The sequence below is a fragment of the Poromitra crassiceps genome (assembly GCF_964638095.1).
Source record: "Poromitra crassiceps genome assembly, chromosome: 14".
Lineage (NCBI taxonomy): Eukaryota > Metazoa > Chordata > Actinopteri > Beryciformes > Melamphaidae > Poromitra > Poromitra crassiceps.
The window spans coordinates 18,614,509-18,628,831 of NC_139633.1; the positions used below are offsets into that span (position 1 = coordinate 18,614,509).

The window sequence follows — 14,323 nt, forward strand, 5'->3', positions numbered from 1 at the left end:
TCAGGACTTCCTGTAGTGTACAGTGTTACCCCCTCTGTGTTGTCATGACTTCCTGTAGTGTACAGTGTTACCCCCCTCTGTGTTGTCATGACTTCCTGTAGTGTACAGTGTTACCCCCTCTGTGTTGTCAGGACTTCCTGTAGTGTACAGTGTTACCCCCTCTGTGTTGTCAAGACTTCCTGTAGTGTACAGTGTTACCCCCCTCTGTGTTGTCATGACTTCCTGTAGTGTACAGTGTTACCCCCTCTGTGTTGTCATGACTTCCTGTAGTGTACAGTGTTACCCCCCTCTGTGTTGTCATGACTTCCTGTAGTGTACAGTGTTACCCCCTCTGTGTTGTCAGGACTTCCTGTAGTGTACAGTGTTACCCCCTCTGTGTTGTCAAGACTTCCTGTAGTGTACAGTGTTACCCCCCTCTGTGTTGTCATGACTTCCTGTAGTGTACAGTGTTACCCCCCTCTGTGTTGTCAGGACTTCCTGTAGTGTACAGTGTTACCCCCCTCTGTGTTGTCATGACTTCCTGTAGTGTACAGTGTTACCCCCTCTGTGTTGTCAGGACTTCCTGTAGAACTAAAATGTTTACTCCTCCTCATTCATCCTTCCCTTCCGTTCTCTTCCTTACCCGGTAAAAGGCTGTTGTGAGGGGCAGCAGTGCAGCGGCCACAGTGAATTCCTCCGAGCTGGAACAGTCCTGTGTGGGTCAAACAACAGAGGGAGGAGGAGTGAGAACAGTCCTGTGTGGGTCACTTTACTAAACTCAGCTGATCACATTTCTGTCAGTTTTGGTCACTTAAAAGCAGGAATGTTTCGTTGTATCTATTTCAAAATGGTGAGGTATTCCTTGGGGGAATCACTTGAAGGAGGTGTGGGTGGGGTGGGGGCACCGCATCCATCTTCAGTTAACGTAACTTCCTATTACGTAGACAACTCACGTCCTGTTAAATGTCAGGGCTTTTTGCTTAATAGAAATCCTGCCAGAACCACTCACCTCCACGATTAGGACATATGCTTTCAATAGCCTTATATAATCTCTGCCCTGACACAATTGTCAGGCGGTTCCAGTTTTCAATTTATTGGTAATTTTATGTTTTGGATTCTTGAACCAGATTGCCATACAAGCCTCATTCGAGGAAATCATGGAACGTTACATAAAATCCAATTGCTTTTGGATATAAAGTGGTCTGTCAAGCGGCCTCGACTAGCCAGAGAGCAAATACAAATTATTATTTTATACTTATTTTATTTTTTTAAATCACAGAATAGTTGAACATCTTCCCTACTTCACAGTTACCCACCATTCCAACGGGTCGTATTTGGGACCGTTTCAGGCCAAAGAGGCATTTGAAGGAACAGTCATTAGAGACCTTTGAGCGGAGGACTTAGGGGCCCAAAACAAATGGTTTCTTACAGAGATCACAGAGAAGTATGAGAACAACAGAATAGGAGAAAAGGACCTAATTTGGACCCAGAAGTACTTCACGCACAGGAAATTGGTACTTATCTCTAGCTTAGCTTTTGTTGGGAGAACGACCGGCCGGAAACTTGATTTAAGACCACGTCAAAACAACAGTTACTGATTCTGATCTGGTGCTGCACCTCATAACCCGTCCGAGGTTACCCCATGGCCCGGGAATGCACATCACACACATCTTGTCTCTCTCTCACTCGGCCTGTCACAAGCGAGCGAACACACACACACACACACACACACACACACACACAGATCCTCTGCTTCGTGATCACATTAAGTCAATGTTTAGTATTTCAAAAAGGTAACCAAGCAACACACTATCAGAGTCTTTGGTTTTGGCGGGAGAGATGGGGAGAGAGGAATGCTGTACTTCCCGATAGCGGTCGGTAGTGGGGCCTCTGCTCCCCCCGTCCCTCAAAAAAGCTAAGAATGTACAGAGGGGAGCAGCAAATGCAAAACACAAGTCGCGCAGCTACACATGAAAGAAAGCCTGGCCCCCCCATGGACTAAGCAGCATACTTTCGGTTTTATTTTTCTCGTCGCCAACTTCTTGCTTTTTTCCCCCTCCAGTTATTTGGGTTGCGGTAAAATGTTCCAGCTTTTGGAGCGGCACCAAAGCATTGTTTACAAGCATCCTTAGCTATGCCGCGGGTCACCGGAGTTCATGGAACGGAGTGAAAATAGAACAGCAAGTGGAGAGGGACACACGCAGAAAAGTGTGAACATTTACCAGAATTATTAGGCTATCGTATTATTTAGACTAAGAAGACCACAAAGTCCTGAAGTTGCCCCATTTCAAGGAATAGAAACAGACTGAGGCTCTCAACATTAACAAATTGTCTCAACATTAACAAATTGTTAATGTTGTGCAAATTTGATGTGACATCATCCACTCCATTGTGATGTCATCCACACCATTGTGAAATCCCGCCCCCCCCCATCCCCCTTTTAGCCAATTGGCATGAACACAAATAAACACCTTCACATACACACACTTGACCTCCATGCCAAATTTCAGCCTCGGGTGAAAACTGCCCGCTAAAGCGTGGTGAACTTTTTGTGGACCGACCCGATCGACAGAGTGACTTATAGACCTGCTGGCCTTTCTGGCCGCAGATAGAAAGTTAGACTTCAGATCATGATAACGTCATAGAACACCAGGCATTTTCCGGTTATCCGTAAAATAGGATGACTGAATTTGGTCATATCATATGCTGCTGTGTAGACATACATTGTAATCGGGTTTACTTAAGCCAACCGTATCATCATCTACAAACCTGCACCTTACACTGTACCTCCAGTAAGCTGAGACAGAGACTAACTGATCCAAATCAAACACATCGGGGGTCAACTCTTAACAAAGCAAACAGATAAGCAGTAAAAAAAATCTATAGCAGGTCTAAGAATAGAATGAATCAGAAGACTAGTAGAGTAGATGACAGATGACATCTCTCACCGATGACATTGCAATTGCTCGAGTGACATCCCTGATGACGTCATCACTGACATCATGGAGACAGAAAGTGGCACAGATCAAAGCCGGTGAAACACACATGCACTGCACACAGGTGACCACCAGGCCGAGCCGTCTACAACCGTATGACATCATCTGTGACCGCGCCACGTATGACATCATCGCCGACATTCTTTCTTTCTTGGGGACAGACATACATACGGACGGACAGACGGACGGACGGAAGGACAGACCCTCTTATAAACGCCTCGGCCCCTAGTGGCCAGGGAGAAGGAGGCATGGGAGTATAAAGAGGACAAGGAGTTAGGGACAGAATGTAGGGAAACGGGATGGATAAATCCAGAAGGCGGCGGTAATGCAACATAAAGGATGCCAACTGCCATAACACCACAGAAGAAGAAGAAGAAACTGAGGAGCTCTATTGCCGGCAAACACAGCTGGTTCAGAGCCAGTGCCTAATATATATATATATCATTATGGTAATGTCAACCAGCCAAAGAACTGGTTGTTCTCGACCAGGAAAAGTGGTTCCAGCGTGGCACTGGGGTCTATAATGACCTCAGCTGGCCATCTGGCAGGAGACTCAAGGTCCCACTAGCCAGGAAAAATGGGTACAAGAAAAAAAAATTTGCCCTCTGCTGTGACCATTCCAAGCATGCACATAATAAAATATCTAAGCCCCCCCCCCCCCATAGCCCATGAGCACTGCTGCAGCTGGAAATGTCTTTTAGTTGCTGTCTGTTATGCTGCTATACTGTGTACTGCCTGTTTTTAAGTGGTGCAGCCGCTTCTATAACTGACTGTGTGTCCGTCCATCCTTCCGTCCGTTATGGCACGGACCGTCTATCTGTTCTGTGGGCCCCAGCACCACAATCGTCGATTGGTGGCCAGTGTCTGATGATGTCATGAGTAAACAAAAACAATCCATCAACTGAGCATGAAAACGCCCCCCCGTCTGATGATGCCATACCCTTTGACGATGTCATGTCCCATAATCATCGAGTGGGCCAGTGGTTACTGATGATGTCATAACCACTGATGATGTCCCACCGATGTCATCGGCATCGTGACATTATCACTGATGGCACAGACATTGTCACATCATCAGTGATGTCACTTAAGAAATTGTGATGTCATCAGTGATTTATGACTGACACTGATAGGATGTCTGCACCACTTGCTCCTCACCTGGGCGTGGTTCTTACTGTATTGCCAGATTGCATTCTGTGTCAAGTTAAAATTTAATTAATTTGATTTTTTTGTGAGATGCTGAGATGATGAGATAAACTTTATTGTCACTACATGGTACAAGTATCACGAGCGAAATTCTGCTTGGTTCCCTCTCAGAGTCGGAGAGCAAAACCGGGACGCCATAGAACAGCGTCAGCAATTTGGATTGGACAAAGCATTTAAATGAAATAACTCAGAAATCACATTATTACTAATTTGAAGAGTAATAAAGGCACACTTCAATATTATACAATACAAATACATATGTTGTAAATGTACAGGATTACCAGCAAAGACAACCCACACCACGACACCAAGGAGGCTGCCATTTCAGCGCCAGCTTGGTTCGTTGTAATGGTCCGTTGGTTGTAATCTTATCTTATCACTGCTATAGTGTCTGTGACTAGATGCACACACACCACAGTGCAGCGGGGTGGGGGAGGCTGTTGTGTATCCCCACACGTCCGCATGGACCACTTTCTCCTCTCCCTTCATTTCTCCTCCTTTTCTCATCATTTTTGCGCTATTTCTAAGCGGTGAGTTACCATGACTAACGGAGCTATGCCGCCTCAGACACGTATACACAGCCACCAGTGCACACGTGACACAAAACACAAAGAGGATGTGAACAAAAAGCGGCTTCCTGTGTGTTCCCGACAACTTAGCGCTTTCCAGGAAGCCTCTCACCATGACAGCCATAGATGAAGCATGTATGGTATGTCACGCTTTTTATGAGACTTGACGGCCCACGTCCACTCTGAAGATTCTGAAGTAGTTGGGAGACCATTACAGTTAATTGTGGCCTGAGTCACTAATAGCAAAAGGAATAAATCACATAGTTAACCTCTTGTGTTGTACATGCAGCAAACTATGATACACACAACAACAATTTCCGTAAAATAAAAGTATGATTAGGTGCGATTAATGTAGCCGTTTACCTGGACATTCTGGTTGACATCCTATAGGAAGCAGCTATCTGAACATGGGAATGATACCCAGTGCAGTTTCCCAGTGTCCACGTTGCATAAGGCAGTCCATCAAGGGCACTCAAGCAGACATGGGAAATGTTCTCGCAGCAAGAGCCTAATTTATGATCTAAATAACTGTAATGAATCCATCTATTGGCCATTAAAGGAGATGTTATATCGGATTTGTACAGTTAGTAGGAGATGCGGCGATAACAAACAAAGTATTTAACGAGGTGGCGGAAGCAGTCGGCACTACAGTTCATCAGTGTTGGAGTCAGGCAGTCTGCATCTGAGTCAGGAGACACACAGCTTCCCAGCAACATCTGTGTGTAACGTGCATTGGTGCACATTGTGTTCAACATCAGAAGAGGGGGGGGGGGGGGGGGGGGGCAGCTCATGCAGAACTCGCAGACTCTCTGCCACTGCGACCACTTCCTGTGAACCTCCCGCTCCACTCCCTTCGCACCCCCAGTCGAGTCGGGGTGTGTGTGTGTGTGTGTTTTCTGAGCACCCGCATGAGGCCCACGGCCATGAGAGAGCACAACAAGAGCAGAGGGCCCATAATCCTATCAGACAGGAAATGGTTGGGATGCCAGGATACATCCACACAGCACGACTCATTCCCCCACACGGCTTGCGCAACGTTCACTTGCAACAGCTGGAGCACTGACCAGCGCACGCACGCACGCACGCACGCACAAACACACACACACACACAAATCTGCAATTAACTGAAATACCTTAACGACGGTCATTATCATTTATGATTCATGGCAGGGAGAGAGCAGAGATAAGACGCAAAACAGCTACAAGATGTATAAACAGGAAGTGTGTCGAAGTTTGTCCAGCCGTGCCGACTTGCCCCAGAGAATGCATCAACATTGTAAAAGTGATATAAACTGCTACACCTTGTGGGGGAAACAAAAACCGAAGAATGAATCAGGTTCAGTCCGATTCAAACCTAAACCTTTGCAACTATTCTGCATTTTTATATTTGCTCCCCTGCGAACCTTTGAAAGGCTAACGCTGATTGCAAACAGACAACAGAACAGAACTGTCACTTGGCCCAAAGTTGACAGCTTTGCGCCATAAAAGTTGTAATTGGTCTCGTAATGATGATGTCATCAGGAATGTGACACCCTAATGAGGCATCATGCTGTCCATGCTGTACAAAGTGCATGCAACATTTTTTACCCAATAAGTCACTTTGGCTTCGTTAGGCGCTGAGGGACCTCTTACACACACACACACACACACACACACACACACACACACACACACGGACAGTGGATAATTACTGGCAGTGGTGCACTCTAATATCTTTCGGGGATGGGCGTTGAGAGGAAAGGTTCAAAACGGAATATGAAAGCAATTAGTGGCCCCCAGCAATTGACTATTTTTATTCCTTTCACAGCTCATCTGAGTCAAATCCCTCACAATCAAGTTAGGGCCCAGGAATGAACGCTGGCAACAGATATCTGGATTCCATCTTGAAGAGGGTAAATACAACAAACAACACAGAACGGCAAATCTAAATAAAATCATAGAGGACCGCTTACTATGTTTCATCCCATGTTGTGACTAACAAAGTGCACTCCGCGGAAAAGATTTTCTCCATGTGTGAAATGATTGGATTTCTATCGCATGTGTGGCTTGTTCATTTTGTTCAAGAAGCCCCCCTGGTTTAGTCAGCAACCTGCTGTGGAAGTCAACGTTTCACTTTTACTTTTTATATTACTACAGTATCTCGTATTTGCTATTAATATTATTATGAGCAGATCAATCTGATGTGGGTTTTACAGGTTCACTACTTTAAGTACTCCAAACAGCAGACACAATAGAGATGACCAACACCTGCTTTTCTCCAGATGTGCATAAGCATTAGCTGTTTCACTGAAAGGCGTCCTTGGCTAAATGAGGACACTATTAACCACATCGCCGTACCGAGTTGAACCACGCCGAATTCTTACTCTCAACTCTCCTCAAAGCACGCCGCAGCTCTGAGGTGTCATCTGTTCCTACAAAAGCTCAAAACATCAGGATCTAATTTTGCGGAGAAAAACAACAAATGACAGACATGTTTGCCGCCAGGCTATCAGATAGCATCAGCACAATGGGCAATCGAAAATGGTATGCAGCTCTACATTGTTCTGGACTTTCTGGAAAACTGTAGTCTTACCTAACGAGGTCATGTGTAAAAAAAAAAAAAAAAAAAAAAAGACGTTAACCAGACTTCTTGTCACCGTGGAGCTTTTCAACAGCTGCACACCACTGACCTACTGTGAGACCAGCACAGGGTCCTCTCATCACTGCTTCTGGAAATGAGGAACATGCACTGACTGGGGTTAGGGTTACTGGGTCACCGCGTCGCACACATGGCACACGATGAGAGAGAAGATGCCCAGCATGCATTGCGTTCATGGATGCATAGGAATATATGGCACATATGGGGAGATATAAATAAATAAAATCGTCATGGCAACGTTATATAGGCCAAGTCATCCAAGCTTGACTTGGCTTCCTCTTGACCTATTTTCTAATTGGGCAACAAAAAATGACACGTCGAATGACCTCCCTTGTCCGAGGCAGATGTTGGAATTAATTGGTTGTATCATTTGGAAAAAAAGAATGCCTGGAATCCAAAGTCACTCCATAAAAGCTGCACTCTGTTAGGACCGCTCAGAATTATTAAAACCCCTGGCAAGGGGTGTTTGAAGGCAATAAAACATGAGGAACTACCAATAAAGAGCCCAGCTCGTCTCATCCACTGTAGCCGCCCTTGCTCTTTATGAGCTGCACAGAAATTGCCCAGGGGTACAGTGTCTTTCTACAACCTTATCTGACCTACTTGAAGTGCCATATTGTCCAAAGCTGATCCTTTTGAATGATGCCTCCGCTTTAGATCGTTCATTTCACCAAACGCTGGCATTTTTTGTCGGTCTGACAGCGACAAAAAAAAAAAAAAAAGTTTGCTCTTCTCTGGCAACGTCCTCATTCTCTCTCTCTGAATCATTGGCTGCAATCCTTATTGGATATAGCATAATGGAGATGTCAATAGCAAGAATGCATGATGCTAATTGCTAAACCAGCATCATGGATCATGGAGAGGAGACTTGAGTGGAGAGTAGAGAGATAAGAGAGACAGTAGAGTGATGTACGTAAATCCGTTCAAGAGGAAGGGGAGAGGTATAAGATTACACTTAATCCGTGGTCTGCTGAGTGAGGAAGTGTATTGCATTCATTAAAAAATAAAAAATAAATAGAAAATTGCAGCGTTTTCTTGTAATAATGAAATCCTATCTCATATTCATGAGATCCTTTCTTAGTATTATAAGAAACGAAAGGGATCATGAAGCTGAAGTTTCTGATTCAGGTTCTTACTTGTGAGTAAACATATTGGACCATTATTTATAGGTCAAAATCCTCCAAGCTAATAACAATTTATTTTAAAAATATTTGCACTTGGAGTGATACCAGTGGGCCCCCCAAAAAAACATAGAATTCTGGATGGAAGACACTGACATGATTATGTTGACGTCATCGTCACTGATATATAACAAACTTTTACTGAATGATGTATATGTTATTCTACATAGCTGAAGGGTGTATTGACATGATTTACAAGGTGGGAAACAGATGTAGGTTTTCCCTTAAATGTACTCTTCGGAAACGAATCTGCAAACCAACTTCAGCCTTGTGATCCTTTCCTCATAATAATGAGGAAAGATTGAGATATTATGAGATCCTATTCTCATAATTATCAGAGAATATCTCAGATTTATGAGAAAATATCTCATACTATATACAGTATATGTGTGTGTGTGTGTGTGTGTGTGTGTGTGTGTGTGTGTGTGTGTGTGTGTGTGTGTGTGCGTGCGTGTGCGTGCGCACGTCTGTGCCTGTGCGTCTGTGTATACTATACACTCTTCTTCAAGATGAATGACATACAAAATATTATGAGTTAACATCACTGATGACGCGTCCCAGCGCATGCTGTAGTATGTATTTTAAAACATAGAATCCTGGCTCCCCTGGCCAGTGACACTTAGGAATAGACTAGGTGACAACCAAGTATAGTTTGGTGACAAGCTGGAGAGACAGTTGACGGTCGGAGAGACGGCATCCGGTACGGGATGGGTTTAGCACCCCAGCCTGGCTCTCTCGTGAGGGAGAAATCCACAAACGCTACGGATTAGCCTCCTGAAAATCTGTGCAAAGATCGGCGCGACCTGGGGTCCTTCAGGCTAGAGTGAGGTGCTCGGCGCAGGCGAATGACGTGCAGTGCACAGGCCTTCTTGAGGCATCGTCTCTGCTCATGGTAGGATTGCCTTTACCCCGGGAGGTTCTGGTGAGACGAAGGAGGAGCCTGGCCTGGAGTCACCCACAGGGCCTAGACCCTCCATGCACCGAAGGCATTACAATACTGCGATGTAGCACTAACTCTATTGCAGCGGATTGGGCGTGATCAACCCTTCCGCGGGCAACGTTGCAGACAGAGTAAGAAGGCTGATCCGTGAGCGGCTTCTTCTGGGACGCGAGTCGGGGTCTTAATCGGCCTTGGCTGGGTCTACTGGGCGAGGGTGTATGATGTTGAGAGACCCGAAACACCGTACGACCCCAGTTAACATCACTGATGACGAGTCCCAGCGCATGCTGTAGTATGTATTTTAAAACATGAGATACACTTGGCTGGCTGCAATACATTTTTAATCAGTTTTCAGCAACTATGCATAAGAAAGTGTGTTGTGTTGGTGTTTAAAAGGAATTATCCTCTCTTTAAAGGAGAACTTCAACAAAAAACAACGTTGATTTATTTGGCATATTATCTCACATGTGTCATTCATGCACAAATGACATCACTGGTCCACAACTTAACTCAAGTCAATAATAATATAATAACTGTCAAACTAAATGAAGGCGTGCTAAACTCTTTACAGTTTTCAGATATATGCGAGATCACGTGCAAAATAAACCTGCATTGTTTTTCTGTGAAGTTTTAAGAGCAAAAAGAACAGCTGAAAAAACTAAATTGCTACTGAATGTCCATATTATAATGTATGTATTGTATGCATATATTGACCACATGAATATAGTGTACGTCAAAGCTAATACTTTGTTACTTCTACTAGCTTAAACTATAACAGTATTATTCAAACAGTTTAACTCTGGTCTATGGCAATATTTCAACTGTAACATTTCTATTACAGTATACTTAGATTTCAGCTGTCAGTTACTTCCTGTACTGCCTGCCAAAGTCTACTCTAAACTAAAGTGGTTGAGTCAAGAGGGAGACAGCATGGCCCCATGTGATCATGTGACCCACCTGCAGGGCACAGTTCATCATGCGGATGGTGTAGTCGAACTGTTGGTGATCCAGTATGGCTCGGTTCTGCTGGACGTGGAGACTCAGCTCCTCAGTTAGACACTGGCGAGCCGCCTTGCCTTTCAGGGCACGCAGTGCAGCCGGCAGGGTCTGTTGATAAAGAGATGACAGAGAAAGAGAGAGAGGGACCTTAAAAATCACTTAAGGAGAGAGGTGCATTTCCCCATAGATTCACAAGACAATCAGCAACATATTGGTCGAGCTCTGATTTCACTTTTTCAAGGACCCCTAAACTGACAGAAATTACCCCTATTTGATAAGATTTTGTCCCAGGGTCCCCCAATCTGATAAGACTTTAAATGACTTTAAATGTTTTATTACAGAAAGGATATGAAACCCATGACCAAAAATAGTCGTACCTTCTGTCATTGTGTTACTTATGGATGGAATTATAGTGAAAATAAATCTCAGAGCTGTAATCATTCTGATTCATCAAGTACAGCCTTGTGAGAGTGAAGCATGGTGGGAGCATTTTGCTAATACGGACAGTAGACAAACACTTTATGCTGGAGAGAAATGGTCGAATTGATTCCAAAGCCTATAAACAATCAGAAAGTAAAACAAGTATGTGACAGAAAGAAAGATCGGCTGTAAGTAGGTTACTAAGTAAAGTCGTTGTTTTTTTAGGCATGGTGGTATGGTCACTAGCCACGCAATCTGGGAATCCATCAGTTATAAATAAATAAATAAATAAATAAATAAATAAATAAATAATTAATTAAATAAATAAATAAATAAATAAATAATTAATTAATTAATTAATTAATTAATTAATTAATTAAATAAATAAATAAATAAATAAATAAATAAATAAATAAAACCTGAATAACCGGAACTCAACGCTGAGGCTCTCAGGCCGCACCCCTTTATCCCAATTTTACTGACCGCTATATCCGGTTCTTCCTGTGTTTGCAATCCGACTAGCAACAGCACTACAAAAGAAACGTGTGCAGCTAACAGCCACCAGAGCTCACGAGCGGAGCACAGAGCGAGCGAGGAGTGCAACTAATTGAAATCTACAGAACATGGCTGCTGATATAGATTGTTTACAGCCCTTCCCATCCTATATATGGCGGTACAGTATGTTTGACCCAACACAGTGTCTGCAGCTACATCCAAGCCTGTGTCTCGGCAGGGCCTCAGGAACTCGTACAGTGTGAGCTCCCAGCCAAGTCAAGTCATCTGCTCCTCTGCCACTGACAAAATGGCCGAGGCCAAAATGTGTGTGACTGACCGGCTGTATGGATAACGGTCTTCACACTGACCGTGTGACAGTGAAGGCTTTACAGGCTCATGGGAAGGGGGGATGGTTACAGGATACATGCTCTGCATTCTTGCATCTGCACAGAGATGCAGGCATATGGATGATATAAGTGCCATATTGAGCTAGTGGGGTGCATAAAGGAGCTGGCTATCGTCCCGTTTCAAACACGTTGGACGTAATGTGTTTCCCTATGGAATTTAAACAGACATTTGTTATAGTGTGGATGCTTTCAGAGGAAAACAGGTGAGGCCGTGAGGGGAAACGAGTCACCCCAATGTTAAAACAATACTGATATTAATCCAAAGAGGTTCATAGTGTCTATACTTAGATGGTTAGATTTTCTTCTATATCAGACACAGGTTTTCATTCCTACATGACATGTTTCGACGGCAATACTTCCGTCTTCATCAGAGGTCACTCTTCACGGTTTAAGACACGTCACACACCATCTAGTGACACCTCTGATGAAGACACGTCACACACCATCTAGTGACACCTCTGATGAAGACACATCACACACCATCTAGTGACACCTCTGATGAAGACACGTCACACACCATCTAGTGACACCTCTGATGAAGACACGTCACACACCATCTAGTGACACCTCTGATGAAGACACGTCACACACCATCTAGTGACACCTCTGATGAAGACACATCACACACCATCTAGTGACACCTCTGATGAAGACACGTCACACACCATCTAGTGACACCTCTGATGAAGACACGTCACACACCATCTAGTGACACCTCTGATGAAGACACGTCACACACCATCTAGTGACACCTCTGATGAAGACACGTCACACACCATCTAGTGACACCTCTGATGAAGACACGTCACACACCATCTAGTGACACCTCTGATGAAGACACGTCACACACCATCTAGTGACACCTCTGATGAAGACACATCACACACCATCTAGTGACACCTCTGATGAAGACACGTCACACACCATCTAGTGACACCTCTGATGAAGACACGTCACACACCATCTAGTGACACCTCTGATGAAGACACGTCACACACCATCTAGTGACACCTCTGATGAAGACACGTCACACACCATCTAGTGACACCTCTGGAATAAAAACCTGTGTCTGATATTAGGGCTGTGAATCTTCACTGGCCTCACGATTCGATTCGATTACGATTCAGAGGGCTACGATTCGATTCGATTACAATTATCGATGCATCTCGATGCATCTTAAATTGATGCATCCCTTTTTTTCCCCAATACATGATTTATTTTTTCTCACTTTCTTTTTTCTCACTGTGTGGCTACTTTTAAAATAAAAGTGCATTTAGAATTGCATGGTATTATGATCCATAATTAAAATAAACAACTGCATGTACTTCCATTATATTTTATTTGATTATTAAAAAAATAAAATAAAAAAATAATAATAATAATAATAATTAAATAATCGATTTTTGACAATTATGAATCGATGCAGAAACGTGCAGGTCCGCATCGCGATGCATCTTATGATCGATTCTTTTTGACACCCCTATCTGATATAGAAGAAAATCTAACGATCTGAATACTAATATTATTTCGTGGAGATAGCAAGATGACATGGGTTTAGTGCGAGTGTTTAGATTGCAGGCCTTCGCTCATGGTGTCTCCGAGTGCCAGCTGGGATTAGATGGGATCTGATCTTGATGAAGGTGCAGAGAGATCTCCAGCGGCAGCACGGCCTGCTGGATGTCGTTATGACATGACGGATGGATGCCTCTGGTTAATGATGAGCCTCTCTAAAAGGTCGATTAGCCCTCCTGATGAAAGACCAAGTGTGTGCGCATCATCACCTTCTCGGTCTCCAGGATCTTGTTGTCAAAGACGCAGGAGATGCAGCTCCTCACCACCTCCAGCCTGCGGGCGCTGTTGAAGACGGAGCCGCTCTTGCCCACAATGGACACTGGGACAGCATGGACAAAGCGGGGATTAGATTAGGTGAGGGATGATTGCAGGAAATCAAGGCAGCCACTACAAATATCAAGGGTCAAAGACACATCCTGCAGATGCCAATCGTGTTAATTGGATCGCTCTGTGGCTTTGCTGTCCTCAATTAAATACTGTAACTTTGGAAAGACACCGTAAGTGAAGCGTCATATCACTGTGTTTTTTGGTTGCTTTGCTTTTCGAATATTGATTGTGATTTCGAGCGGCTGACTGATAAAGTTGATAGCACGGTAAATTACAGTCGTTTAAAGTTGAGACATACCGACGGGTGGTCCGGCAGGCACCACGCACTTCCTTACAGGCCGCACAATGGCAGGGGCGGAGCCTGCGAGCTTGGCCACGCCCTCCTGCAGCAGCCCCTCCACCCTGCCGTCATCCAGCGGGGGGAAGGGCACCTGGTGCACCCGTAGGTGGGACCCCTCCGACGGCCGAGGCACTTTCTGGAAGGCCATGTGGGGGTTGGGGTTCTCCTAGAGGACACCCGGCCAAGGAAGCACAAGTATTAGTGGCTCAATATTCAGCAGCACACACAGAGTGTGGGAATTTGGACAACCTCGC

General features: G+C 44.4%; 1 protein-coding gene across 2 annotated transcripts in view; it reads right to left on the reverse strand.

The window, feature by feature from the left end:
* sbf2 (SET binding factor 2) overlaps positions 1–14,323 on the reverse strand; it is a 133,117-nt gene that overhangs the window by 40,992 nt on the left and 77,802 nt on the right. For both annotated transcript variants that reach the window (XM_083650853.1, XM_083650852.1), the window contains exons 14-17: positions 14,028–14,235; positions 13,612–13,721; positions 10,467–10,616; positions 623–691 (exon numbers count right to left, since the gene is read on the reverse strand). In XM_083650853.1, the coding sequence (XP_083506979.1) occupies positions 623–691; positions 10,467–10,616; positions 13,612–13,721; positions 14,028–14,235 (537 nt within the window). The remainder of the gene's footprint in view (positions 1–622; positions 692–10,466; positions 10,617–13,611; positions 13,722–14,027; positions 14,236–14,323) is intronic.